The sequence below is a fragment of the Podarcis tiliguerta genome (genome assembly GCF_965153285.1).
Source record: "Podarcis tiliguerta genome assembly, chromosome: 11".
Lineage (NCBI taxonomy): Eukaryota > Metazoa > Chordata > Lepidosauria > Squamata > Lacertidae > Podarcis > Podarcis tiliguerta.
Window position 1 is genome coordinate 2,988,922 of NC_139544.1, and position 27,982 is coordinate 3,016,903.

The window sequence follows — 27,982 nt, forward strand, 5'->3', positions numbered from 1 at the left end:
AGTATAATTGTTTATATATATATTTTTTAAAAATCTAAAAATGCATCAGCCGCAAATATATCAGTCAGATTCACGTTAAAATTTTCTTGTGAATGCACGTGTTATTTTTATAAACTCTTTACATTTTTACAAGTGTTTGATAAGTAGAAGACCAAGTTCACATGATGCTGCTTATCAGACTGCGGAAGATCAAAATTCCTGTGGGGAGTAAAGTCACCCAAATAGTATTTAAATATGCTAAGATGAGGAGTGGTCTTGTTTTCTGTACAACATGGGACCAAAAATGAATTGTGTATCCAATATGATGTTAGATATTATTTCAAAGAAAACTTAAAGTCGACCATTTTATACCTTACAGATAACTGCAAGTGTTAATAATGGCATTTGCAAAGTATTACCCGTCAGGAAAAAAAACATTAATCGGAATTTGAAGAAATGATACAGGAGTGTTTGCTCTCTATGTTCATTACGCAGATACAAATATCCAGAAGTACACATCTGGAGATTATAGGATAGATTAAAAAAATAGACAACAGAGCTACATTCTGCGATGAATAAAAAGGCACCACTGATATGAGGTTGTGTTCAGTCATAATTCCAGAAGCCACTGTGCATTTTTCTTCTTGGATAATCCACTTCAGACACTGCTTCCTGGTTTCCTAACCACAAACATCACACATTCATAGTAATATTTCATCATAGATAGCTCATTCACAGTATATGTGGTCAAAACCGATTCATTCTCCACCTGAAAATAAACAACACTTTCTTGAAAACCCTTGTAGGCATTTCATTCATATATGTTATTATTACTGCTATTATAGAAATTAATACAGTGAGGGGGGAAAGTATTTGATCCCCTGCTAAATTTGCCAATTTGCCCCCTGACGAAGAAATGACCAGTCCATAATTTTAATGGTAAGTTTATTGTAGCTGTGAGAGACAGAATAACAACAGGGAACCCCCAGAAACCCAGAGGACAAAAGTCAGAGATTGATGTGCATTATTATGAGTGAAATAAGTATTTGATCCCCTATCAACCAGCCAGATGTCAGGCTACCTGGTATCTTCCCTGTATGTAATGAGCTGAGATTAGAAGCACCTGCTGTAAGGGAGAGGTCGTACCTGTAATCCCAGCTCGTTACAGTACCTGTACAAAAGACACCGGTCAACAGAAGCAATCAATCCAGCAGATTCCAAACTAGCCACCATGACCAAGATCAAAGGGCTGTACAAGGATGCCAGGGACAAGATTGTAGATCTGCCCAAGGCTGGACTGGGCTACAAGACTATTGCCAAGCAGCTTGATGAGAAGATGACAACAGTTGGTGCAATAATTCGCAAATGGAAGAAACACAAAATGTCAACCTCCCTCGGTCTGGGGCTCCATGCAAGATCAGGGGGCAAACGGGCAAATTTAGCAGGGGATCAAATACTTTCCCCCCTCACTGTATACCTCCCTTCAATAGAATTTCCAATAGGTACAAAAACAAATGAAATATATAAAAAAGAAGTGTTTTCTTCAGGTCTTGTTTTGCTCCCTGATTTCGCACAAGTATTTGGTTGGCCAGTGTGGGAACAGGATACTGGACTAAATGGGCCTTTGGCCTGATCCAGCAGGCACTTATTTAGGGCTGGGCAATGTCAGATTTTCAATATCGCATTGTATCACCAGCCAAATATCACGGATCTGGTGATGCAGCACAGTGTTGAAACAAGAAGCTGCTTTGGCCCAGCCTGCGAGGTGTGGGGTGAAACTGCCGCTGCTCTCACTGCAGGAACAGAGGTGCTTCCACCCCAGCACCCTGTGGGCTGCGACAACACAGCTTGTTTGCAGCAAGTAAGTTCCCACTCCTCAGCTGAGCAAGGCTCAATGTCCCTGCTGTTTGCTCCTGAGTCCCTTTACTACCAGCAGCACAGGTGGCAGAGGGACACAGAAGCGGCGTCAGTTTCACAGTCTGCCCCTCACACCAGCCCTGAGCAATGTATTGATACATTGCCCAGGCCTACTCTTCTTATGTTCATATGGATCCAGACTTAGCCATGCTTAGCACAGACCCAATGAAATCAACAGGATTTAAGTTAGTAATTATAATTTTAAGTCCTATTGGTTTCAGTGGGTCTACCCTATGTGTGACTAAATTTGGATCTAACCCAAAGATTAAAAGGCAGCAATACATCGAAAGCCAAATTGTTTTATTGTTTTAAAACAACAAATAGCAGGGCAATAATAAGGATAAAAAAGATACGGGAACATTAAAAAATCCTGGTCCCAAGTTTTTTTAGGACTTCTACAACAAAACCTGGAACTTGGCTTGGTAGCTAACAGGCAGCCAACCCAGATATTTCAACACCAGCATAATATGGATAAAGCAGCTGCATCCATTATGCAGAAAGCACTACCTTATTTTGGGCTGCGGTGTTTTGCGGCCAAACTGATAGGCACTTGAACACCCAATATCAGTATTAGTATTTGTGATGACTGAAAGCGCATCTTAATGACACAGGGCTGATGGAAGACAAAATTTGGCAGGGCACTATCTGAAATCTAATAGCGAATGTTTTAGATTATTCTTAGTGTGCTAATATAACAGAAAAATACTTACCTCTATATGGAATCCATATTGCAATATAACACTTTTTATATCTTCATAGCTTAACTCAATAGATAATTCATTTGCTAAATTTTCAAAATGGTAAAGAAGAGGACCTATGATACAATAAAAAGGTCAGTAAAATTGATTTGTCAAATGTATCTGATACTCATAAATTCTGCCAACCCTAAAACTACTACTGTAGATCAAGGACAGAACTGAAGGCATCTTAATACTACATTATAAATCTAGATTTTGTTTTTAATTGTTTTATTTATACTATAAACCACTTAACATTTTTAAAATTTCCAAAGCAGGGTATAATTTTTTAAAGAAACACAGACTATGAAAACCTAGTGGAATCCACCATGGTCAAAATAAAAAATGTGGCTGCTGTCACTCCTCCGGAAGACTTGCATAAATGAAGAGGTTTATTTAAAAAAACCTGAAATTCATCAGTGAATGTCTAAAAGACAGGAGGAATGTTTCCCACAGAGGGTGCCACCTTACTAAAGGCGCTGCTCTGAATAACCACCAAAAAGACCCCAGGAGCATATAGCAACACCTGGATGGTGGAAGAACTCTTCAGATGATCTCCGTGACCAGGCAGGTCGGTAACAGAGAAGAAAGTCTCCCAAGTAGGCTGATTCCAATTTGCTTAGGGCTTCATGTAGTAAAAGCAGAACCTTTAAGCTTGGCCCACTCTATCCACCAAAAGAATCCCACAGAGCAATCAGAAATCCATTGGATTCCATTAGTCTCCAGGAGAAAACTATCTGAATGGGTCCCCAACCCCTGCGGGATGGAACAAACAAGTCCAAACCTCACATGCTCATTGGCATCCTTTTTGTTGAATCTGTGTAGGTCCCATTTTAGAGAAAATTTTGACAAAATGGATTGGCATTAAAAGAGAAAAAGTCTAATATTTAAAAACCACTTAGTTCAAGAAGTACAGATCAAGCTGAGTTTTTCTCCTTAATTGTACAAACTCTAGTTCTAACATTAGTTTTTTCTGCTACAATTACTCAACAAAATAGAAAGTTACCTAAATTGATCCATATTCCTCCTGGTTTGAGTATTTTCCATATTGTGTCAATGTAGTCTATGACATTATGTGCTGTGTCTATGAAGAAGCAAGTTGCTATGCAGTCCCATATATCTGTATAAAGACAGAAAGTAATCTAGCTTTAAATACTTTATTGCGTATTGTTACCTGCACTTTTGGAACTGAGAGATACTTTCAGAAAAGCACTTCCCCTTGCTTAGTGGAGGTTCCTCCCTCTCCATCTTCCTTCCCCAGTTGCAACCCTTTGCAGTGCATCGGTGTTCCAGAGGAGCAGCTTTTTTGCAGGCAGTGGGGGAGTCACACATAACTGAACCATATATTCATGCCTCCAAAAGAAATTGAGGCGATCTCACATTATTACTCACTTTTTATTGCTTTTTGTTCCGTTGGGCGTGAGACAGAGATAGCCAACATGGTTGTCTTCCGGGTATTTTCAGCATTAACTCTCATCATCCCTGACCAATGGCCCATTAAACTGATGGGAACAGTGGTTCAAATCTTGGGGGGAAGGCATGTTGGCTAGCCCTGGCCAAAAAACTCCCTCTAGTTGTACAAAATTGCCACATTTGCACATCAAATTCATGGAGAGAAAGGCTATCACTGCTGGGCAGAATGCTGTTGTTCCGTGTCCAGGTTTCAGCTTTCGCACAGGCATCTGGTTGGCCACTGTGAGAATAGGGTGTTGGACTAGATTGGCCACTCGCCTGATCCAGAAGGCTCCTCTTACATTCTTAAGTTAGAATCATAGAATCATAGAATCATAGAGTTGGAAGAGACCACAAGGGCCATCGAGTCCAACCCCCTGCCAAGCAGGAAACACCATCAGAGCACTCCTGACATATGGTTGTCAAGCCTCTGCTTAAAGACCTCCAAAGAAGGAGACTCCACCACACTCCTTGGCAGCAAATTCCACTGTCGAACAGCTCTTACTGTCAGGAAGTTCTTCCTAATGTTTAGGTGGAATCTTCTTTCTTGTAGTTTGGATCCATTGCTCCGTGTCCGCTTCTCTGGAGCAGCAGAAAACAACCTTTCTCCCTCCTCTATGTGACATCCTTTTATATATTTGAACATGGCTATCATATCACCCCTTAACCTCCTCTTCTCCAGGCTAAACATGCCCAGCTCCCTTAGCCGTTCCTCATAAGGCATCGTTTCCAGGCCTTTGACCATTTTGGTTGCCCTCCTCTGGACACGTTCCAGTTTGTCAGTGTCCTTCTTGAACTGTGGTGCCCAGAACTGGACACAGTACTCCAGGTGAGGTCTGACCAAGTTCAATGAGCCAAAAGGATTGGTAACCTCTACACTAAACCGTGGTTTCAAATGATATGCTAATACTGCCAATGATACAGAAGTAAATCACATAGAAGTAATCTTGAAGCAAAGTCCCTTTTACAAAATATTAATTTGACTTCTAGACCTTGGTACTAGATGGACTTTGTATTCAGACAAGAGAGCTGGCCTAGGACATGAAAATGCACAGCAAGGGCAGCCCAAATTTTCTAAGATCAGCGGTGATTCTAGTTGCAGCCTCTCATTGAGACTGACACAGGGCAAGCACAAGTGTTCACTGCTTACTGAATATGCCCTGCTTACTCTCAGTGAGGAATAGGCCACACCTAATCTTCAATTACAACCCCTGTAGCAAGTCAGTTAACTAAAAACAACAATCTGTGCACGTTTCTAGTAACTTCTAGTAAACAATTTCACCTTCTTAACTTTTGAATCAGGGGAAACAAACATTTAAAGAAGATAAACTTACAGGGGAAGGCATATTAAAGTGTGTTTTTTTAAAAAAATTAAGAAGTAGAAAATTATTTTACAACATAAGGACTGATTTTTCTTTGAATTAAAATACTTAATAAAACACAGCAGTATCTGTCACATAGTCAGTTTTGTTTTACAGTTTTTCTCTTAAGGATAGGCAAACGGCATAAATGTTATCGTCTGAATATTAGTTATCTTTTTCTTACTTACTACACTCAGAGTAGATTTCTTGAAAATCTCCCGCTGTCATAGAAAAGTTTGCATCAGGAGGAAGACTGTGAGGGTCAACATCAGGGAAATAAACTGGCTGTATCTGATCAGCAGATCTCTTGTTATTGCTAAACTGATGTATCCAGGGATATAGTTTGTATGAATTAGTTTCAGAGCATCTGTAACATATGATTATCAAAACAACAATTTCACCTTGCCACTCAGAAAAGAATCTTGTAAACATTGCAAAGCTTAAAATTTTTAGTTTGACTTTCAGTAACACATGTTGATAGGGAGTGTCAGTCTGCATTTTAGAGGTAGTTAACTTAACATCATCCTGAAGGTCCATTATTCATTAACAATATATTATAAAGAGTTACAAAAGAAGCAATCAGAGAAACCATTCTCAAAATGTAGTAAATTCTAAGATTCTTAAAGCAATAGATTGAGGTTAGCTTTATTTTTTGTTAGTTGTTAATCCTATCAACATTTTTTTTAATTAAGGTTTTGATAGCTTGCAGGTAATGCAGTTCTCCAGTATGCTTCCTCCTCATGAACCTATCTTCAAATTATTCAAATTATTATAACTATGTGTGCACAGATTCATACCTGAAGTTATATGCCCTCCCCAAGATTTAACTTTATTTCCCCCTCCTCCCTCCTATTGCTTTTTCCTTGTGTGTCATGTCTTTTTAGTCTGTGAGCCTGAGGCCAGGGACCAACTTAGTATTTTTTTTAAGTCACGGTATAAATTATGTACATAATTGAATAAAGTATCAAATGTTTTTCAATGTCATGTTTTTAGCAGTTCCGTCTACTGATTTATAAACATGTACACACAGGAGCTTGAGCCAAACATAATGAATTTTGGCTGATAAATGGATGGACCCTAGAATGAACTACATGCCCATATACCCGCTCCTTGCCCTGCTCCTGTCCTGCTCTCCTTGCGCTCCCTGTTTTCACGCTGATATGGTGGGTTGCTTACACATTACATAGTTTCCAATTATTTTTCCAAGCTCTGGAGAACTGTAGTTTAACCTCTGCTTATTAACCTGGATAGGAAACCATTATCATTTCGTAGTTAATAAGCATGGATTGATCAACAGTTTCCCAATTCAAAAATAATGGGAACTTGTGATTTAAAGAAGTCTGACATTGGCCAAAGCAGAGATATAAATACAGAACTACATGTATAAAGAAGCAACCAACAACTGAAAACAAGTTTAAGTACCTGTTGAGTACAAAATTAGAAGAAAAGAGCATAAAGAGGCTCCATTCATTTCCTTGGCAAGTATAACCAAGCATAGCTATTTCCCAGGCCAATCTACCTAGCCCAGCACCAGGTACCAGGATATTAACTTTGGAGAGATCCCTGTAACACAACAAAAATAATGGTTAATCCTTTAATAAATATATTTGATAGACTGAATAGCCCTGTCAAGGGTTTTTACATATTGCAGGTGTTTGATCACATTTATATGGATAATTTGTGCTATTTCCCAAATTAGCACATTATTTAGCAGATAAGTAATATTAAATTTGGTTTATATTTACCTAGTATCTCCAGATCTCCTCCTACGTGAATTTCAATGCTTGCTTGCTTTCTGTTCTCTGTCCCACAAAGGACCTGAATGTTCTGACTACTGGCTTCATTTTCAAAAGGGGGAGAAGCCATTGTTTCTTTGATCACAGAATGTAGTAAAGCAGCCTTCAGCAACTTCTTGCCCTCCAGAGGTTTTGGACTACAACTATAAACTCTCAGTAGCCCCAGCATTATAGGGCTGCGCTGGCTGGAGTGATGGGAATTGTAGTCCAAAACATCTACAGAGTACCCGGTTCAGTAAGGCTATACTAAAGTGTAGTGGGACCTTTGTCACTGCATTATGACTTTCAGCTGATTACAGTAAATGTATTTTTACTGCTGCTGTTTGGATTTTACCTACACAATTAGCTCTGATGGATGACTTCTCAAATAATCATTCTCATTCTCTAAACCACCAAGACAAATCTTATTCAGTTGCAAGTCTTAACAATACAAATTTGCTCATCTGTTGCAAACACAAATACTTTACCTGTATCCCAAAGTCCTGAAAGTAGTTTAAACATTTGATTATTGTCTTTGGAGGCATGTTCTAAGTTACCTGCAGCCAACATGGTGTCCCCAAAATGGTGCAGGACTGCATCTCTATCATTCCTAGCCACTGGCCATCCTGGCTGGTGCTGATAGTGCCTGGAGTTCAGCAACATCTAGGGAGGACCATGTCAGCTTTCCCTGTCCTAAGGCAAACATAGGCTTCCAGCATATTTTCTTTGTTGAACTATCCCAAACTGTATTTCATATTTAAGAAGTCAACCAAGTTCCTCCTTGTAATGCAAATCTCTTTCTTCATTGTACGGGGGGTAGGGGTGACTGCAACATCTAACAGTGAAATAAATCTGAGACAGTTATTGTATTTTACATCATAAAACAGCCCCATAATGCCCAAATGCAGATGCTACTAATTATGTTTAACATGCGGGAAAAATTAGAACAGAGCAGAACACTGGCAACGGTGTTTGAAAATGTTTATATTGAAATTAGCTATGGACCCATCAGTTGCATGACTGATTTTCAGGACACAAGAAGAACTTATAATTATTAACTCTTCTTCAGCATTATGTAAAGCAATCTGATTCAGGTGCAGCTGTTTCCAGCTTCAGCACACAGGGAGCTCTCCAATCTTGAACAACTGGCTCATTTATTTCAGTAAAAGGAAGCCAAGTGGTGTACAGAACTCTTTACACTCAAAGTCAGTGTGTGACTTTAAGATTTATCTTAGCTGAATAATAAACTTATATAGCTCCAATCTATTATTTTCAATTTCCTGAAAATTACAAACAAATCAAAAGGTAGTAGAAGTCACATCAATTAATTCAACAGCACCATCCAAAAAAGGCAGAAACAGATAAGCTACTTACTTCAGACTACAAATACTGCCTGAAACCTAAGAATTTGGATTTGGTAATATATTTTGGGTTGTTCAGAGAATGTTATGATTTGCAAAAAGAATGGTAAGAAATAGCTGAACAAATTTGCTTTTGTCACATTGGTATTTCAAAATTGTGGGATGTATTCAGCGTTTGAAACTCCCATTGTTCTAGGCACATTTTGCGACAGGGAATTTCATTAGAGCAAGCAGTTTCTGAGCTCTGGGTGCAGCACTGTGCCTAAGATATCAGATTAAAACTGCCACTGCTGACACTGAGGGCAGGGGAGGAGAAATTCCTCCCCGCTGGACTTCCTAGAGATTGCTGCAGTGTCAGGCAAGTTGATCGGTTCCACCTCTCAGCTGCCCTTACAGAAAGGGAGTGTTTTGCACTCTGTGGCCTCAGATTGGCTTAAATAGGTTTGGTTTAAGTAGTGCATGTTAAAGTGTTATCTACCTCAGACTCTCTCAGGGATGAATAAAATCGAAACAAATTTTGGAGTGGGATTATTGAAAGACTTGTAAGTGCAGATCAAAGGATGTTTTAAAGATGCTATCCTAAACACACATACTAGATAATAAGTCCCACTGAAGACTGCGTCTTACTTAGGCAAACATGAACAGAACTGTTTTGTATAAAACATCTACATCAACTTTTCTAATTTCAGCTTATAATTCAAGAGTTTCAAAAAAAGAAGCCTTAAACGTATTTCCACTTTCAATCCAGCTTATTTACCAGTATAATATAAATAAGTTACATTATTTGTAAAACTATTTACTATAGATTTACTATTAACTGTCTACAAACAGTTTTAACAGAACATTAGTGCAGGCCACAAAGGTCAAATTTCATTGAATTTATAAAGTAGAACCACAACAACAAAAAGAGTACATTGTAGGAAGACAGAAAATGTACAATGCTGATCTTCATCTATAAGCATTTCTACACAACTTAAATTACCAAATATTTGGAAACATTCCATTTTCAACTAAGCTGGGGGAGAATGTGATTATTTAGAACAAAGCAAAACACCTTTTTATTTAGATGTATAAAAACTTACCGTATATTTTTCTACAATTGAAGACATTCTTGAATGCCTTGAATCTAACAAGGGAAGGGTATTCATGTTATATTTTGAATGAGCTTTTGAGCGTTTATCTTCTTTAAAACTCTTGTTTGTTAGGTAATGCAGCAACACTGACTGCAAGCTAAGTTAAAAGTGAGATTGGAGATGGCTGGTTATTTCGGACTAGCCCACCATTGTTGTAATTGGAATTCTGTCAACAGAGCCAAGTGACAACTTAGAAGAGGCACTCTGAATCATGACTGAAATGCCATTTTGATTCTGTAAGGAAATCAATGCTATAATATTGCTAGCTATTTATAACCAGTGTAATCAGACCTCACATTTATGGAAATAAAGATCAAAAAATAAAAATTATTATGTGAATTATAGTGTTTCTTTAATTATTCTCCTATTTTGCTTTAAGAATAGCTTTCAGCTTCTCCTCCAATGTGTAGCTTCATCTCCTGCAATATTTATTTAGATACTAATGATATAAATATCTTCTAATAGTGTATCTGTTCTCCACTTGTGGTACACTGTACTTATTCTATTTTAGAAAAGAGGACTAGATTAGATAGCCATTAAGTCCTTCTGATTGTAGAACCCTACATCAAAATATTAGCCAAATCAGACTTTTATATCTAACATGTTATTCCACATGATAAAATATAAATAGTATGCATTACGTTTTCTTGGTGCTAATCCAACCTAATTGGAGTGTTGTCTGTGCAGCCATAATTTTGAACTGCTGAACCTTAACATTTTGAGCAAAATCATATTAGTAAGGTGTGACGAAGTTTATTATAACTTCTCCTTGTTTTCAAAGATCAATTCTAATAGTATTTTATATTTTTTTTCCAGTTTAAAGATCATTGGCAACAAATGCATTCTTGTGCATACCTTCCTTTCAAATACATCTTTAAAAAATGATTTACCATCTGTCTTTTGGAAAGTTCTTTACAATTTCATTAATGATTGGCTGATAGCAGGAATCTCTCTCCGGTTTCCCAGTTTCACTCCAGTCTCTTACAAATTGCTTCAAGGTAGACTTTAATTTATCCATATCAAAAGTTGAAGCTGGTGTAATTTTTCCATTTTCCTGAGAAAAGCGTAAAACCAGAAAATCAATAATTGTTATTCACAATGCTACACTGTTGGGCAGTTAGTTGATATGCCTTTTCCTTCTCACCTCCAGGCTGAGACTCATCTATATATGCATAACTGAATCATAAATGAAGTAAGCGTGAAAACATCACATCTACCCTTAGCATACCATTCTCTGAATATACCTCTTTATAGAAAGCAGGACAGTTATTAAGTAAAATAGGAAAGATGTGGGGGTAAACATAGACACAAATAGCCCCTTACTTCACTACAATACGGCAAGTAAGAATCTGTTCTGGACAAACAAGCAGAGGCCTTTCTAAATTGGTTGAGAACAGAGAAGTATGGGCAAATTGGCCTGAGGAAACTATATATGGACTAGTAATGCTTGTGGAAGGCTAAGCTAGCATGGAAACTGAATATTTTATCTCAGTGAGGGCTTCTTCCACACACTGCGAGTCTTCACTGAGAAATTTGAACTTGAGCCATTTAAAATTATATGTATTCTGTGAAATCAAAGAAAAGTTCTGCAAGGAAAAGAAGCATTTAAAATGAATTATGAGGTAAGTGATACAGCCCAAATGATAGAATAAATGTGCAATAACAGTTAACTCACAAAGATTGAAATTTTATGCTTATTCAACTGTAAAAATATAGTAACTAACGCTGGACACAACCATCAAGTGGTCTAATCAAATGATTTAATATGTATCAAGGAACAAGAATAATATTCATAACTGATTAACCCAGCATAATAGGGAAAGAGGACCTGTGGCCCTCCTGTTTTTGTTGGACTCCAATTCACATAATTTCTTACCAGTGTTAGAAACTAGCCAGGTGCGTTATGCAACTGGTGGAAGTCCAATTGCAACCCCATGGAGATCTCTGGATGCCAGGTTGGCAACTGGGGAAAGCAAAATGTCTCTTAGAGAAGGATCTGAGATATTTTACTTGAAGCTTGAATTTGTTTTATTCTGGTTTCATTTGATGTTTTAATGTGTTGTCAACTGCTTTGAGATTTGTTATTTAAAATCTAAAGCGGTACAGAAATGACATTAGCAACAACATCAAGAAACTTCATTGTTTTAAAAAAATGGCACCTAGACATTCCACTGCAGCAACCATAATCTAGGTCTGAGGTGCCATTTGGCGATTAGATTATACACCTGAGTTTCTAACATTATTTCTTGCCATTGAACATGCTAGCTGAGAATGACAGAAGTTAAAGAGTCCAACAAGATATGGAAGGCTACAGGCTCCCCATCCCTCTATAAAACATACATTAATTATAGAAAACACACATTTATGATGAGAAAATAAATAAAACTGATAAAAGAGGGGAAATAGCAAACAGTTGGTATTGAAGTACAATTTATACATACATCATCACCATATTCTTTATTTTCAAACATGTGTGTGCAGTCATTCACAACTGTCTGCAAGATTCCTTGATTATGGTCAATACATTTCCGAATCTTGTCAAGATGAGGAAGGAATTGAGGAAGCAATTTCTGTTGAATGGCTGGAAGGGATCTGAACTGTCTTTCTGCACGATTGACTCTTTCATGCATATTAATTCTAGAATTTAAAAACAAAAACAAAATGAACATCAGAAACAAATATAAACAAAATTAAACTGAAGTTCTATATCAGTATTGTAAACCCATTGAGGATTCCTACTTTGGGACCATTTTTAATTCTACATTTATATGGTTACTTGTATAAGAAATACATGAGTTCTGTACATCCAACCATGCAACCAAAGCAAACATATGCAGCTACAATTAAATCAAAACAGAAGGTACATTTTACCATATGTGGTGGCATTGTAAGGTTATTTTAAAAATTTGGGAAATGATATATAATGAATTGAAAAAAATGTTTAAAGTAACTTTTGTTTTAAAACCAGAAGCTTTCTTATTAGGTATTCCAGTAATAGATCTACCTAAAGAATCCAATAATTTGTTCATGTATGCGACAACGGCAGCTCAGATATTGCTAGCTTAACACGGGAAGGAAGAAGAAGTCCCTACCAAGGAAGATTGGCAAACTCAGTTAAAGGAGTATGTGGAAATGACAAAATTAACTGGGAAACTTGGAAATCAAGATGACAACAAATATAAAAAAGAATGGGAAATGTTTATTGCATAAGCAATGTATGCAAGTTAATACATTAGCAGGATTTTTTAAAAAGCCACTTGTAATGTGATAGACAATGTTTAAATTTGGAGGTAACTAAGAGATAAAGATTTTATAGACATGCATGAATGAAGATAATACAAAGGAACCAAGGGAAGGAGTAGAGGGAAGTCGGAGGATTCAAGTAATCCCACAAAGCGGATTTAATATTGATTGAGTATATAGTTGTTATAAATATTTTATTTTATGGTGGGTTTTAATGTAATGATTTTGTTTTGTTTTGTGTGTGGAAACTAATAAAATATTATAAAAAGATATATTCCACTACTCTAAGTTCACAGGAGTTCCAGCTTGTGACAGCTTTCTTATTAGTTACCCCCCCCCCAAAAAAAAATGTGGCACACACAGCACCATCTCTTTAAAGCCTCCATCAGTTGCTGAAGATGCACCTCTTTACCCTAGCCATGGAAAACTGAAGGTCTTACTTTGGTGCTCTCCCAATAATTATTATGGAATTGTTATGGGTTTCCATGTACTGTTGGTTTAACTTTTTTTGTTTCATATGCTTGAGAGACACCAATTGCCAAGGCCAAGATATCAAATAGGAGTTGCCCAGCACCACCCAGTGAATGACAGGAACTACCAAGGTACTGAATACTGAGAGGCCAAACAGAACCAAAAGCACTATTTAATCTGTAAGGTAAAGAAACATATTTGTATTCATTAGAATTCTATTAGGTGTTTATGCAGCAAGTTTTGGAAAAGCTACACTTATTTTTGTCTGGATGCATCCTCCCAGTCTGATGTCTGAAACGTGTGGATGCAAGCAAGCAGTCCCACACAAGTATTTACTGTTAGCATGGCACAAACAATAAGGCAGGTACTTTAATTCAACGGTTCAAGCTTTTTGGTGCACAAGTCAAATCGCAAGTGCCTCCACTGAAGATAGTTTGAGCCTATTGTTAATTAGCTGCGCTGAATTATATTCCTATTATCTCACAAGGGTGCTTGCCAATCTGCCTCTAATATCCAGAACTGACTGCTTTATTTACCCTGCTCCCACTTTATCCCAGGTTAAGCATCATGACTTCCCCTCAAACACTCGTGGCAACTAGAGTTTGGAGAAGCTGCTGCAAGTTCTCTGCTGCTCCTCCTCCATCCTGAAGTAGCTCTCAGGTTCCTGGGGAGGAGCAATCCCCCTGGTACTATGGGATGGCGGCGCCACCGCCCTCTGGCGCGCTTATTGGGCAGCCAGTGGATCCGGCGGCGCTACTCGAGAGCCAGAGGCCCAGCCGGGGGGGGGGTAGCCGGTTACCCGTAGTAACGGAAGGCGTTGATGATTCTGCGGAAGTGCTCCCTCTCCAACTCCTCCTCCTCCTCTTTTCCGCCCTCCGCCGCCGGCTGTGTCTGAGGCGGCGGCGGAGCCTGCTGCCCCTCGCCGCCGAGCGCCGCTTCCCCGTCCCGCGGCGCCTCCTCGGCCTCTCCGCTCCGCCGGCCCCCCCTGCGATGCATCGCCTTCCCCGCCGGCGGCAGCTGCCTTTTCCGGGACAGAGCGCACGCGGCGGCGGCGGACATCCCTCTTCCTCCCGACGCCCAACGGCTGACGCTCCTGGCGCGCGCTTCCTGCTTCATAGGGGAGCGGCCGCCCTCAGCCTCGCCACCGCCCGCCTCTCGCCCGCACGGCGCCCCCGGCTCCTCCTCCCGCCTCAGGCCGCGCGCGCACGCGCAGAAAGAAGACCTCCGCCAAAAAAGACAGCGAGACTGCGCAGCCGCGAGGCTCCCTCCCTTCGCACCAACGAATTCTCGCGGGAAGATGCGAGCCGCCCAACCCGCTCGAGAGTCGAGGCGGGGAGTTGAGCGGCCTGCGGCTCCCTCAGGGCGCCAAGTTCCGCGGGGAGCGATGCTGAGGCGAAGCGGGCGCCGCGAACCAGGCTCGCCCGGCTCCCTCCCTGGCGGGCCCACCTCGGCATCCCGCCTGCCTCCCCCAAACAGCCGCCGCAGAGATCGAGGCCCCGCGGAAGGGGCCGGGCGAGGGGGAAGCCGGGGGGGGGGGGGGACACGCGGCCCTGAAACCCCACCGTACGGAACGCGAAGGTCTCTGCAGTTGCCCCGGGGCCTCCTGGTAAGAGCCCTGCTGGTCAGACTGAAGACTCGGCCCAGCGTTGTCTCTGTGGCCAAAAGCGCGGCCGTGGTAAGTCCACGAGCAAGTAACGTGGCCTGCGAATGGACGGATTCCAAAAGCTGCTTTGGATACAGAAGCATTATAGGCCTCTGGGGAAAATTGTGATGTATTTCCTTCATCTAAAGCTGAGAAAGTTAATTGGTGTGTATATGTGTATTTACTAGTATCCACTTGGTTTTTTCTACAAACAAGCGGTGTATAAATTTTATGAAATAAATAAAATATCCATCTAGCTACAGCTGCTGCAGTCCTTGTTATTTTAATGCGAGATACCTAAATTTTTCATAATGACAACAGCATCCCACTAGGTACATATAGGAAGAGGGAACAGAATGTATTATGGCTGTAAGAGACTCCATCACTCTGCCACTAGAATGCTGATCCTACCATATACGAACTACCAATCTGTGTATTACGTTTTTTAAAAAATATATATATTCTTACTATACTACAAAATACATCGGGACTTGTAAAAGAAAAAATAATTATCTATTGCAAAACACATTTTGTAGACCTGGGGCTGAACCTTGTGGAACCTATCGGTAAATACCTATTGGCCTCTATTCAGAATTCAAGGGGATGGGGAATCAATCATTAAATGATCAGCCCTATGTCCATCAGAGCATATTTTAGCCACTACCAATTTAAGAAACAAGTATATTAAGACCGGTGCTTGTTTCTCTTGATTTTTTTGTAATGTACTTGACTTGGTCTCTTCCATAGACTCCCATAGTTATAAACTATGTATGATTTTAGGCAGCCTTACGGAGAAGATAATTCTCATTTCTCTTACCCCTTATCAATGGTCTTCTAGGTTGCAGAGTATATGACAGTGCTAAAAAGAGTTTACTACATTCTACTGTAATTGTTTCCCCCTTTTAAAAAAATCAATAAGGTTATGTATCATGACAACTTGCCTGTATTTCAGAATTGATTTATTATTTTTATTAAACAAGATTGCTTTGTAATAAAAAAGTCAGCTTCCTGCAAGCAGATTTTAGATATCTAAAATATATTTAAGTTACCAAGCCTTACAAAAGTATCCTGATGCTCCACTGAAGGGTACCTTGCTTGCAATGCCATTCACATTGGAGGAACAGATGTATCACAAAGGATGCATTCAGGAGAGTAAAGTGGAAAACACTGAGGTGCAGATAAAGGTAAAGGTACCCCTGCCCGTACGGGCCAGTCGTGTCCGACTCTGGGGTTGTGCGCCCATCTCGCTTAAGAGGCTGGGGGCCAGCGCTGTCCGAAGACATCTGGCAAGCCGGCGCAGCACACGGAAACGCCTTCCCGCTAGTAAGCGGTCCCTATTTATCTGCTTGCACCCGGGGGTGCTTTCGAACTGCTAGGTTGGCAGGCGCTGGGACCGAGCAACGGGAGCGCACCCCGCCACAGGGATTCGAACCGCCGACCTGACGATCGGCAAGTCCTAGGCGCTGAGGTTTTACCCACAGCGCCACCCGCGTCCCTTGAGGTGCAGGTAGGGTAATAGAAAGTTTGCCCCTCTGTTACATTGGAGAAAAAGAACAGTGGATGTGTCTAGGTTCACTGTTGCATTAAGCAAGGAGGAGAGACTGTTGAGCACCTGGAGGAAAGCATCTATGAGATGATACATAATTTCTCTTCTGTCCAAACATTCTTAGTACACTCTGAAAGTTTTAGGGTTTTGATTCCAAATGGATGGCACCATTGCAAGAGAACAGTAACTCCAAATAAACTAGCTGGAAAGCATATCCATGAGAATGTCACATACGCTCTCGGTTCAGTGCTGCTTTGGAAGGGCTTCAGTTAGCTTCTTAAAACATTGTTTTAGCCAGAACGTATTAAAATATTCATGTATGAGGTTTGTTATTGCTCTCATCGAGGCCAAGGCTTTATACATGCACAATAGCACCACGGTCATCTGAAAGGTTGGAAGAGAGAAAAACACACACATTCACAAACACTGGGCTATAGCTTCTTTATAATCTCTCATTAGTTTTTATAGATTTTTTAGATGTCAAGTTGGACAGAATCACAAAAAGGTTATATCATCAAATTAAGTTAGATTGAATCCCTCCTGGCTGCGAATTAGGCAGGCAACCTGCCCTAGATGGGAGCTGTACTCCCTCTGAAGGAGCAGGTACATAGTCTAATACTCTTAGATCAACTTTCCACTAGCTACTTACTTGACTTTTCCAGTTCTTGTGCTATATCATTGTATAGCCTTGAATAAAGGTCTTCCTGTGATTGAGTTCCATCCAGATAAACTGCAAGAGGAGCAGTGAAGTAGTCAAAACATCTTCAGTACAGCCAGAAAGTTTCAATAGGCTACCTTCCAGTGCAACCCACATTGCATTCACAACCCACGTAAGCTTTATGTACTGACTTTTTTTAGGTGAATTTTTAAAAAGCTGCAGACAAACATATACACTATGTATATGTATATTGAGAGCCAGTGTGGTGTAGTGGTTAAGAGCGGTAGTCTCGTAATCTGGTGAATCAGGTTCGCATCCCTGCTCCTCCACATGCAGCTGCTGGGTGACCTTGGGCCAGTCACACTTCTTTGAAGTCTCTCAGCCCCACTCACCTCGCAGAGTGTTTGTTGTGGGGGAGGAAGGGAAAGGAGAATGTTAGCCGCTTTGAGACTCCTTAAAGGGATCTCAAATCCAAACTCTTCTTCTACACTAACAGTGCAAAGGGTGCCTAAAGTTCCTATCTTATGCATTACCAGGGAGTAATTACCAGTGAACTCAACTGAACTTACACATGCTTAGTACACATGCTTAGCAGAGAATTTAACAGAGAATTTTATTTTGTTTTTTAAATATCCATCTTCAGATACCCACACTTTCCCATCCACATTTACCACGAGACAGATGCTGAAGAGTTCTGACAAAAGAGGTGGATTTAGGGCAGTGCAACCAGTTTTGCCTCATTGGGCACTGAGCCTAGGTGGTGCTACAGGGCATCATAACTATGACAGATACCCCCCCCCCTTTAAGCAGGGGTTACGTTCTAAGCCCCCACTCACGTAGGGAGCACTGTCAAAAAAGACCTGTTTTTCTCCTGCTTTCCAACTCTCACGTTCTCCACACAACTCTCTTCAACTAGAAGCTCTGGGGCCTGCTGGAGGCTGTGCAGAAATGCAGCTACTACACATTAAGTGTCTAGGTGGGTAGGCTGAGCAGCCTAAACAAAGTCCCACTGCACCTCCAGTCTCTTTGGGGCTTCCTCCGCCCTCACTGAAGTCCTCTTCGGGCTCTGGGGAGGGTCTCCTCATGAGTCATGGGGACTCTCCAGCTCTCTCATGCTATTTCCTGGTTTGCATCTATTTATTTATTTATTTCCCGGTGTCATGCTTATACATAGTCACACATGTTGATCATGAGTAAGGGGTAGGGGAGCCTAGTGTGAATTGAGCAAAACAGAATGCATGAGGTGGGGAGGCACCAAATTTTGGCCTTGCACAGGGCACTGCTGAAATTTGAAAGTTCAAAATCCACCCCACCAACAAAGCCGGTCCTCTAAACCTGAACTAGGTAATATCACTACTTTTGCAAGCATTCTCTACTTGAATGAGCTACATGTACAGTCATACCTCGGGTTGAAGTTGCTTTAGGTTGAGCGTTTTCGGGTTGTGCTTCACGGCGACCCAGAAGTAACACAACGCATTACTTCCAGGTTTCGCCGCATGCGCAGACGCTCACAATGACGGCATGCGCAGAAGCGGCGAATCGTGACCCGCGCAGACGTGGGTTGCATTCTGCTCAGGATGCGAACGGGGCTCCAGAACGGATCCCGTTCACATCCAGAGGTACCACTGTATATATTATATATAAATATGTTTTGCCATACCGATGCCAGTTTCGTTTTCTTCCATTTCTCTCTTATGTTTCAGATACATTGGCCATACGTGCCCATCGAAGTATCCAGGTGGGTCTGGTGGGTTATAAATTCGTGTGCTATATAAGAACAGAAGCTTTACTCAAACATCTTGCTTAACAAGAATATATATCCAAAAATATCAAAAGCCTCTAGTGAACTGATCTACTGCTGACAGAATATTTTTATCTTTAGTTAACATGGTAACTTCTTAATAAAATGTTTCTTCAGTAGTTTCTTCAAACTCAGGAAAACACTTAATCTCAAAGTGTCCAATACCAAAGACTTGGTGCAAATTCCTCTAACCCACTTTACTAACACAGATTTTGATTTTGTGACAGCCGCCGCCTTGTCAGGTGTACTGGACAGGACCTCAGACCCTTAGTAAAGCCTTAGCAAGCCTGTGTCCTGGTAGACTAATACATGTCCTGATGTATCGCAGTGGTGTAGCATATGCTTTGAATGTAAAAGTTCTTGGGTTTTATCCCTGACACCTCCAAGTAGAGCTGAGAATTTCCCCCACCTGAAACCTTGGAGAGCGGCTGTCCGTCAGCTAGCTAGACCAATGGTCTGACTCGGTCAGTATAAGGCAGATTCCTATTTTCCTAATGTATTCAGGGACACGAAGCATCCTCCATAAGCTTTAATTGCAAGTTGCTTTATTGTACATTGTGAGGTAGAATGTGCTACAGCCTAATCTAGAAAATGATTATTTTAAATGAGCGCTACTGCTTTCTTTTATGACTTATGACTCAATGTACCTATGGTTTTAATAACTGAAATGCAAGGCTACACTTCTGTATAGATCTATTTTGGACTACGCCCCACTGAATTCAAAGAAGCCTTGCTGGAGTAAGCGTACTGTGTTGGGCGCTTTCAATGAAAACCCCAAGTCTAGATTATTAAGGCATACATTTATAACCTGGAGAAAAGACCTAATCATTACAAAGCAAAACAAAACTCGCTTATTGCAGTGCCTAGTACAGCACAGGGCAGAAGAGCAGCATGCTCTTTCTTCAGTTTGTGTACTGCAACAATGTTAGCTTTATTTGTAACAACATATACAAATCTTAATATATAGAAACAGAAAGTTTGCCTGCTTGAAACGAAGGCCTCTGGTGTCAAGTAAGGCACCACTTGTTAGCACACCAGCACTAATGGTTTCCTTATAGCTAAAAATACACAGAGATCAAAATTGTTCAAATGATATAGATAACAATTAGAGGGCTTTAAACACCCGAATGCATATCTCAAAGGGGGAGAAGTGTATACACCATGTTGCACTCCTTGGAAAAAAGGTGGGATATAAATGTAATTTTTTTAAAAAAACAACATAGCATTCTCTTAGACCACGAGTCAGTACAAAGTTAAAAGCATTTAAGTTGCCAAGTTTGTTGCACTGACTCCATGCTTATTTCCAAATGACTTTGCTAGTGGCATGAAAGCACAGACTGGGCAGAGAGAATCTGCCTTTACCTGTCTCTTTGCCAGATTTTGAGGCTCTGATTTACAGGAACTTGTGGTGTTGGAACCTGTGATTTCCCTGTAGATATAATACAGTTCCAGAATTTTGCAAGGCATCATCATCATTATTTTTTATTGTTCAACATTACAGTGCATTGTTCCAAATTGTGTAATTCTAAAAGTGAACAAGTTTATTTTTAAAAAAACAAACTGGGAATGGAGCTGGTTATCTGCTTTGCAATTCCCTTATTAGATTGCAGTATGTGGGTGTGGGAACATGCAGCTATGAACAAAGAGTACAGTGTAATATTGGGCAAAGATTTTCGGAACACAGTACCTTCTTCTCTTCTTGCATTCTTCATAAGGAATTGTTATGAAATACTTTTTATTCCATATATCACTGAGAGGCCTGCAATAATAAAGAAGCAAGTAAGATGTGCTTATTCAGTATGCATTATTTTTACTTTAAGATGCTAAGCTTGCTTACTTGTAGTTATACAGAAGGAAACCCTCAACAATCAAGACACGAGTGTCTTTTACTCCCTTTTGATTATCATGCAGTGGCCTTGTCAATGCAGAGTCTTGTAGGTTTGTCATCCAAGAGCGTATGTCTGCCACCATTTTTTCCATATGCAGGGCATCAAGTACTAGAAAAGACAATGTTATCTTGAAATTAAAGGCAACAATTACAGTCTGTAAAATAAAATGCTAGAGGTACATAATAAAAAGAATGGGAAAACATTCCATTACAATGTAGCTGTTTTCATTATCATTGGGAGTCAGTATTGGCAGCGGTTGCATAAACTAAAATTTGAGCATTTTACAGTTATTAATCAAGAATGGTAATAGTTGGAGAGAGAAACCAGGGCTGTGCCCATGAGAAGTGCTTGGAGTATAGAGGAACAGCAAAGAGATCAAATGATTGTGCTCCAGTTCCTAAATCTGTGAAGTTTTCTCAAAACAGGCTTGTTTGTTTTGAAAGGAAGATTCAAAGAGTGAGAAATGGAGTGATTGAACAAAGAACAGAGAAGGAAATGAGGGCAGAAAAACAGCTTCCATTCAATACCAAGAGAACACAATGTTTTTGGTTTGTTATAGGTGGACTGTACTTGTAAGAATTTGTATAATGAATTATATATTTGGAGTGGAATATCAGCACTTCTTTTCAGCAAGAAAGGTTAGCTGCTAGGAACATGGTCCACACACAAACACACAGGATGTCCGGTTACAATTAATTCTGCAATAGCTGGGTGGAGGAAGTTAGCCAACAAGCTTCAGTTTGAACTTTCTTATGCACTAGATGTCACTGTTTGGTTTAAACTTAACTTGAAATACAAGGGGGGGGGGGGAGTTTCCTGCAATGCCCGAACAAGAAAATGCATTATATTATTATCACATCTGACTGAACTCCAAAATTCACTTATTATCTTGCCCAGATAGCACTGATCATATGGAAATAGTTGTGCAGTTTAAACTGTTACTGAGCCAGATGCCTGCTCGGTTTTAGCTGAGTTCACTATTACTGATTTGTGGAGATGCTTTGCATGTATTTGTGACTAGTTCCGCAAAACTGCTACTTGAAGAAATCCCCAAACTTAATATTTTTTAAACTTCAAATGGAGCTGAGAATCCAGTTAGGCAATCAAGCCTTTGCAGTTGAATTAGGAGGCACTGAGAGACAGCAACAACATATTTTCACCCAAAACTGATACATCAAAAATATACCTTATGCATCTACTCTGCCTATCCCCTTTTGGTGTCTCTTGTTAAGTAGAATTTTCCTGCTAGTACCAAATTGCTTGATTTTGAAAGTGAAATCCCTTTCATTCAGATGTCACACTCCTGCAGAATCCCAGGATTTTGCCAAGATGCTGCGAAGCACTTACTAGTTCTTAGAATTCACAAACTTAAAACCTTCCATCTATTACTGTGAGCAATGACTCCTCGCTGCTGTCCATTTATTGACATACTACAAGCATAGCTGTCAACTTTTCCCTTTTCTTGTGAGGAATCCTATTCGGAATAAGGGAATTTCCCTTTTAGAAAGGGAAACATTGACAGCTATGACTACAAGCATAAAAAAAAATCCACTGGAATCAACATCTGGGCTGCATAAATGATATTTTTGCCTTCTGCATAGCAGCTTGCTTCATATATAGTGGGGGGGGAATCACAAATCCATTTTTAGAATTTCTTGATTTAACACTTCGCTGCATAGTTGTTCAACCACTGGAACTCTTTCTTGCTTATCCAATTCCCATTTTCACGTGTGTGTGTGTGTGTATGTGTGTGTGTGTGTGTTTTGAAGGCATCAAGCATGCCACTTTTGCTATTTTAAGAAGAAATATCTAGTCAAAAATAAAAATACAAAAATATTTGTAGAGACAAATGTTTGCTGGAAATGGAGTGGTTCTTCGAATATTACAGTTTTGCTTACTTTGATGCTTTCAAAACTCAGACTTAAAAAAAGTATTGAGTCTACTAACCATCATACTGCAAAAATCCACGGTCATCTACAGCCACTTCAGATTCTGGCTAGAAAAACCAACAACAATATTGTTAGCATTGTTGAGGCAATTTGAAGGGGGAAAGGGAATTTAGACTTCTTATCGTACATAGCTGTACTGGAGTCAGCAATTTTAGAGGTAGATGGCAACAACACAATTGAAATTGGGCCACTGCATAGGAAGGCAAATAATGTGAGAGGCAGCAGCACCCAGAACTGTTCAGAATTTTAAATGAGCACAGCAAGACATTTCAAGTCAGAACAAACAGTAAACTTCCTGATAATACTATACTAAGTACAGTGGTACCTCAGGTTACATACGCTTCAGGTTACAGACTCCGCTAACCCAGAAATAGTGCTTCAGGTTAAGAACTTTGCTTCAGGATGAGAACAGAAATTGTGCTCCGGCGGCGAGGCGGCAGCAGGAGGCCCCATTAGCTAAAGTAGTGCTTCAGGTTAAGAACAGCTCCAGGTTAAGTACGGGCCTCCGGAACAAATTAAGTACTTAACCCGGGGTACCACTGTAACTCCAAATCCTGTAAGTTTTGAAAATGTGCATGCATGCACATTCCTGTTATTAAAAAGTAGAGTATTATTTAAATCCATCTAAAATCAGCATGGACCAGGATGATAAAGATCAAAAACAGAAGTGATAAAAATACAAATACAAGATGGCAAGTTGAAAATACAGGAAACTGTTCAGAATACACAAGAATCATCCCATAGCTCATCCCATAACATTCTTTTACTTGAACATTTGGAAGCACACTGTATTCTGCTTCTAACCTGGAGATGTTTAATTGTTTACCTTTAATTGTTTACCTTAAAATAGTCATCTTGAGAGAGTATAGTACAGTTTGGAAGCTGTTTCTTAAGCCTTTTTGCCAGAGTTGTTTTCCCTCCATTTGTTATACTGAATTGGGGATTGGAAGAAAAGAATGGCAGAACTGTAGCAGATTACAGAGTAGCAGACTATACCGTACATAATAACATCATTTTGATAATCCAGTATCTACATTGTAACTTGGCAAATGCATTTACCTAGTTATTTTAATGTTTTCAGATAGCATATGCTATAATGGCCAAAGGCACATTTATCATCATCTCAGACAACTCAGACAACTTTTTTTGTTACCTTTTGTATGATAAATGCACAATAGCTACTCAGTTGTTGCAAGGAATCATAGAATCTTCCCTCAAAAATTCCTATTTGCAGGGAGTCATTTCCCCAGAACTCAAAAGTCTTTTGAAACTAGAAAAAAGAATCAGTTACCTACCTCCCTCCCACCTCAATTACTATACCTTTTGCAAACATTCAAGTATTTTCAACTGCATGAGTGTCATAGGCTCATTTCAGCTATTGTACACCCAGCACAGAAGAGACAGGAACAAGAAGTGCCAGGTAGCAATTCTTCCTTCCCCCGCCCCCCATCAAGGTTAGCACCAGCAAAACTGTAGTGCAGTGGTAGCCAAACTTTTTCAGAGGGCCAGATTTGATGAAGTGAAGGGCCATGAGGGTTGACCAAAGGGCCAAGCAAAGTTAACATATTTTTATTACTATTAGGCCCCCGAAATGGACTTTGGACATGCCTGCAGTAATAGAACTATGTTTTTCCCACCGTCCTGAAAAGTGATCACAAAGCAGTAATAGCACACAAAAAGCAAATTACTCCACTCAGCTATTGAGTAGATCTAAACACCTAAGGCAATAGTGGGACCCTCCAAATGTTTGAGGCTAGATTCTATCTGCCCCAGCCAGCATGGCCAAATGCCAGGGGTGGTGGGAGTTGTACTCAAGCGTCATAACTCAGTTAGCAGAGCATGAGACTGTTACTGTAATCTGAGGATTGTGGGTTCGAGTCCCACGTTGGACAAAAAGATTCCTGCACTGCAAATAGTTGGACTAGATGACCCTTGTGATCTATTTCAACTCTACAATTCTTTGATTCCATGATCATCAGGAGGGTCCCAGGTTTCCCATCCCTGATCTAAAGCAAAACTGGATTTTAACCAACTACCCATTCACTTACCCTCCAAGTCCAATGACCAACATTTTCACAGTTCTTTCACAACCTAAAAGTCAAATTGAGAAAGAATCCTTGTAGTAGGAGTGAATAACATATTTTCCATGAGCTACTATGTTCAGCCCATGGAATTTTGGACTAAATGTCTCAGGTAAGCTTCTTGCCAGTTGTGAGGAAGGTGGCTAAAAATTGCTTGACATCAAAGCCAAATTATAATGAAATCAAAATCCATTGGGTTTGAGTCTCAGTGCAATCTTACGCATGCCTACTAAGAGGAAGCAAAGTTCAACGGGCCTTTCTTCCAAATTAGCAGCTTTTTTTCAAATTTTCTCTCATGTTTGGAGGTGGATGTACATCATTTGATGACTTGCAATGGAGAGAAAGAACTGGCTCTCCTGAGTTAACATTGGACACTATGGAAATTGGCAACTAACCTGTGACACATGAGGGTCATCACTGGATTCAGCTCTCCAAGTGACTGAGAAATACAAAAACTGTAGTAGGAAAGGGGAAGACGTCAAACCTCACTGTGCACAACATGCTCACCCATGAACATCAAAACACCAAGCAATGTTGTATGAAGTACGGAAAGATGGAACTTGGCACCATATTTCCCTTAATTATGTACACTGTCAAGTAGGAACACCTAAGTGTCAACGTTAACTGTATCCTTAGGGAATCTCTCAGTGTGGCATTCCAATGAAAGCCAAGCATGCTGTGACAAGCCTCTTCAATGATTTTGCCACCAATAAATATTCAGAAATGGGTACAAGTAGACTGATCTCCTGTATTTTTTTAATAGCAGGGTTGCTGTTTTTGGCCTGTGGAATAAAATATTTCTGGCAGGGAAATTAAGATGGCAAAACTCTGCCAGAGATCTACTGGATCCTAATCCTGTTCTTCCCTGCATATCTTGCTGTAGTATTGCTCCCATTAACCATGCATTTCTGGGAGGTCATAGCAGCATCAAGACTCATAATAAATGAACTTCTTATTGCATCAAGATTTGTCTGCTAAACTTCAAAGCTATATATTTTATTTCCACCACATGTGAACCACAAGTATCAAGCCTGCTGTCTTACAAGGTTCTAGTAATATTTGGACAGACTGAGCTATAGAAATTCCATTGCAGTTCATGCATCTGTGAACAAATATTTTTCAATACTGTGATTGATCATAAACAGTTTAAAATCTGTATTACATGATCCTCCCCATCAGCAATCCTAGGATTTCTAATGCTCAACACTGTAGATTGCCCAAATATGTATACAGTCGTAACTTGGAAGACAGAATCTGTTCCATTCGACTTCCAAAACACTCAGAAACCAAGGCGCGGCTTCTGATTGGCTGTAGGAAGCTCCTGCAGCCAATCAGAAGCTGCGTCAGACATTCGGGTTCCAAAGAACGTTTGCAAACCAGAACACTCACTTCTGGGTTTGCTGCGTTCAGGAGCCAAAACATTCGACTCAAAAAGCGTTCAGGATCCAAGGTACGACTGTAATGCAAAAAGCTCAGTAAGCCCAATGGCACCATGTTTAGGTGAATATATGTAAAATATGGCACACACGGACAAACAGTGCTTGAAATGCTATAGCCAGAAACGATACTAAGCAATATTGTATATGTGGCCACGTGATGAATTTAATTAAAGTCAATTCAGGGCTCACTGGTAAAAAAAGTTAGGATGGGTTCAGAGCTATTACTAAAAATATGGGCAAAGATTGGATTGTTTGTTCTTAATCTCTCACCCATTCGGAAACAGCTGCTGCCAAAGCATTTGCCAGCTATCCAAAGATGAAGGGCTTTGAACTCTGTTGTATGGACAGTGACGCAAGTTAAGATTTCAGGTCAGCAGTGCATGGGTCCAAAACAAAGGCAAATATACATCAAAGGGGAATGCTACAGAGGAAAGAATAGTTTCTGTGAGCTGTATTCTACCCAATTGTCAGTGGCACACAGTTTGGTTCTGCCCTGACCCAGAAGTATTCTCAAACCATTACCACCAATTTCTGTAAGAGTAAGACTGCAGCCAATAGTTCCCAACTGCAGTATTATTATTATTATTATTTATATCCCACCTTTTTTCTCCAAAGAACGCAACTTGGGCACATGGGTTTCCCCTCATTTAATAACCCCAACAACCCTGTGAGGTAGGTTGAGCTAAGAGGCAGTGACTGGTCCAAAGTCACTCAGTGAGCTTCATGACCAGGCGGAGATTGGTCAAGATCCTAGTCCAGCACTCCAACCACTACACCACACTGGCTCTTTATGACCACAACATGCTATATTTAAAAGTGATCCCAACACAATTACAGTTTTCACTTCTAGGGCATCTTGGCAGCCCAGTCCTAGTCCCACCAAATGCAATAGAGTTTGTTTTCTAGCAAGCACCTTGAGATTAGCAGCCCTGAACAGCTTTTACCCAAGCAGGTGAGCCAGGCATGCCGGGCAATGCGACTTTACACTTACAGAAAGTGCAGACACTGGTTTAAGTGGGACTAAGGGAGCCTGTCAGTAGCAGCCAACATGTTCCAAACATTCCACATGCATTTTTTCTCAAAAGCTCTGAGACTCCAATTGTCAATAGAATCCTTGAAGCCCCGAATTGGCATTGAGGTACTTTTTGGAAAGATTAAGGATGATGCGCGGCATCTGATGGCAGAGATGCACGCAAGGCCGGCCGACCACGAAGCACTTCTGCCTGTTTCTCCTCACCCCCCCCCCGCGCCCCCGCTCTTGCCCCCCAACCGAGCCTGCTGCCTCCGGTGCAGCGGCGGAGCGATTCCCCCCTCCGGCCCGGGGAGCCGAGCGGGGCGCCACCTCCTCCTTGGGAGCCCCGGGCACGAGAAGCCTCGGGGGGCATCAAGCGGGCGGCGTCGGGCGCCGCGGCCCCACAAAGCCCCTTCCGCCCCTACCTTCGCCCTCGCGGCCGGACGCGCCGAGCAGCGCCCCGAGGAAGGGGAGCCCTTCATGAACCAGGCGCATGCCCCGCCCCCTCGAAGGAAAGGGGGCCTGACGATTGGTCA

The 27,982-nt window shown here is 40.7% G+C and overlaps 1 protein-coding gene across 1 annotated transcript; it reads right to left on the minus strand.

Annotated features, from left to right (window-relative positions):
* Window positions 1-81: 81 nt before the first annotated feature.
* On the minus strand, window positions 82-27,966 carry CARNMT1 (carnosine N-methyltransferase 1). The gene is made up of 17 exons (XM_083404613.1): window positions 27,872-27,966; window positions 24,963-25,005; window positions 23,755-23,845; window positions 22,913-22,961; window positions 20,914-21,073; window positions 20,764-20,835; window positions 18,936-19,042; window positions 17,267-17,347; window positions 16,979-17,001; window positions 14,229-15,184; window positions 12,157-12,352; window positions 10,606-10,769; window positions 6,869-7,009; window positions 5,635-5,813; window positions 3,640-3,753; window positions 2,607-2,710; window positions 82-748 (listed from the first exon to the last, which is right to left on the minus strand). The coding sequence occupies exons 1-17, from the start codon at window positions 27,939-27,941 to the stop codon at window positions 638-640; spliced, it is 2,661 nt and encodes an 886-aa protein (XP_083260739.1). The 5' UTR covers window positions 27,942-27,966; the 3' UTR covers window positions 82-637.
* Between the last annotated feature and the right edge of the window lie 16 nt (window positions 27,967-27,982).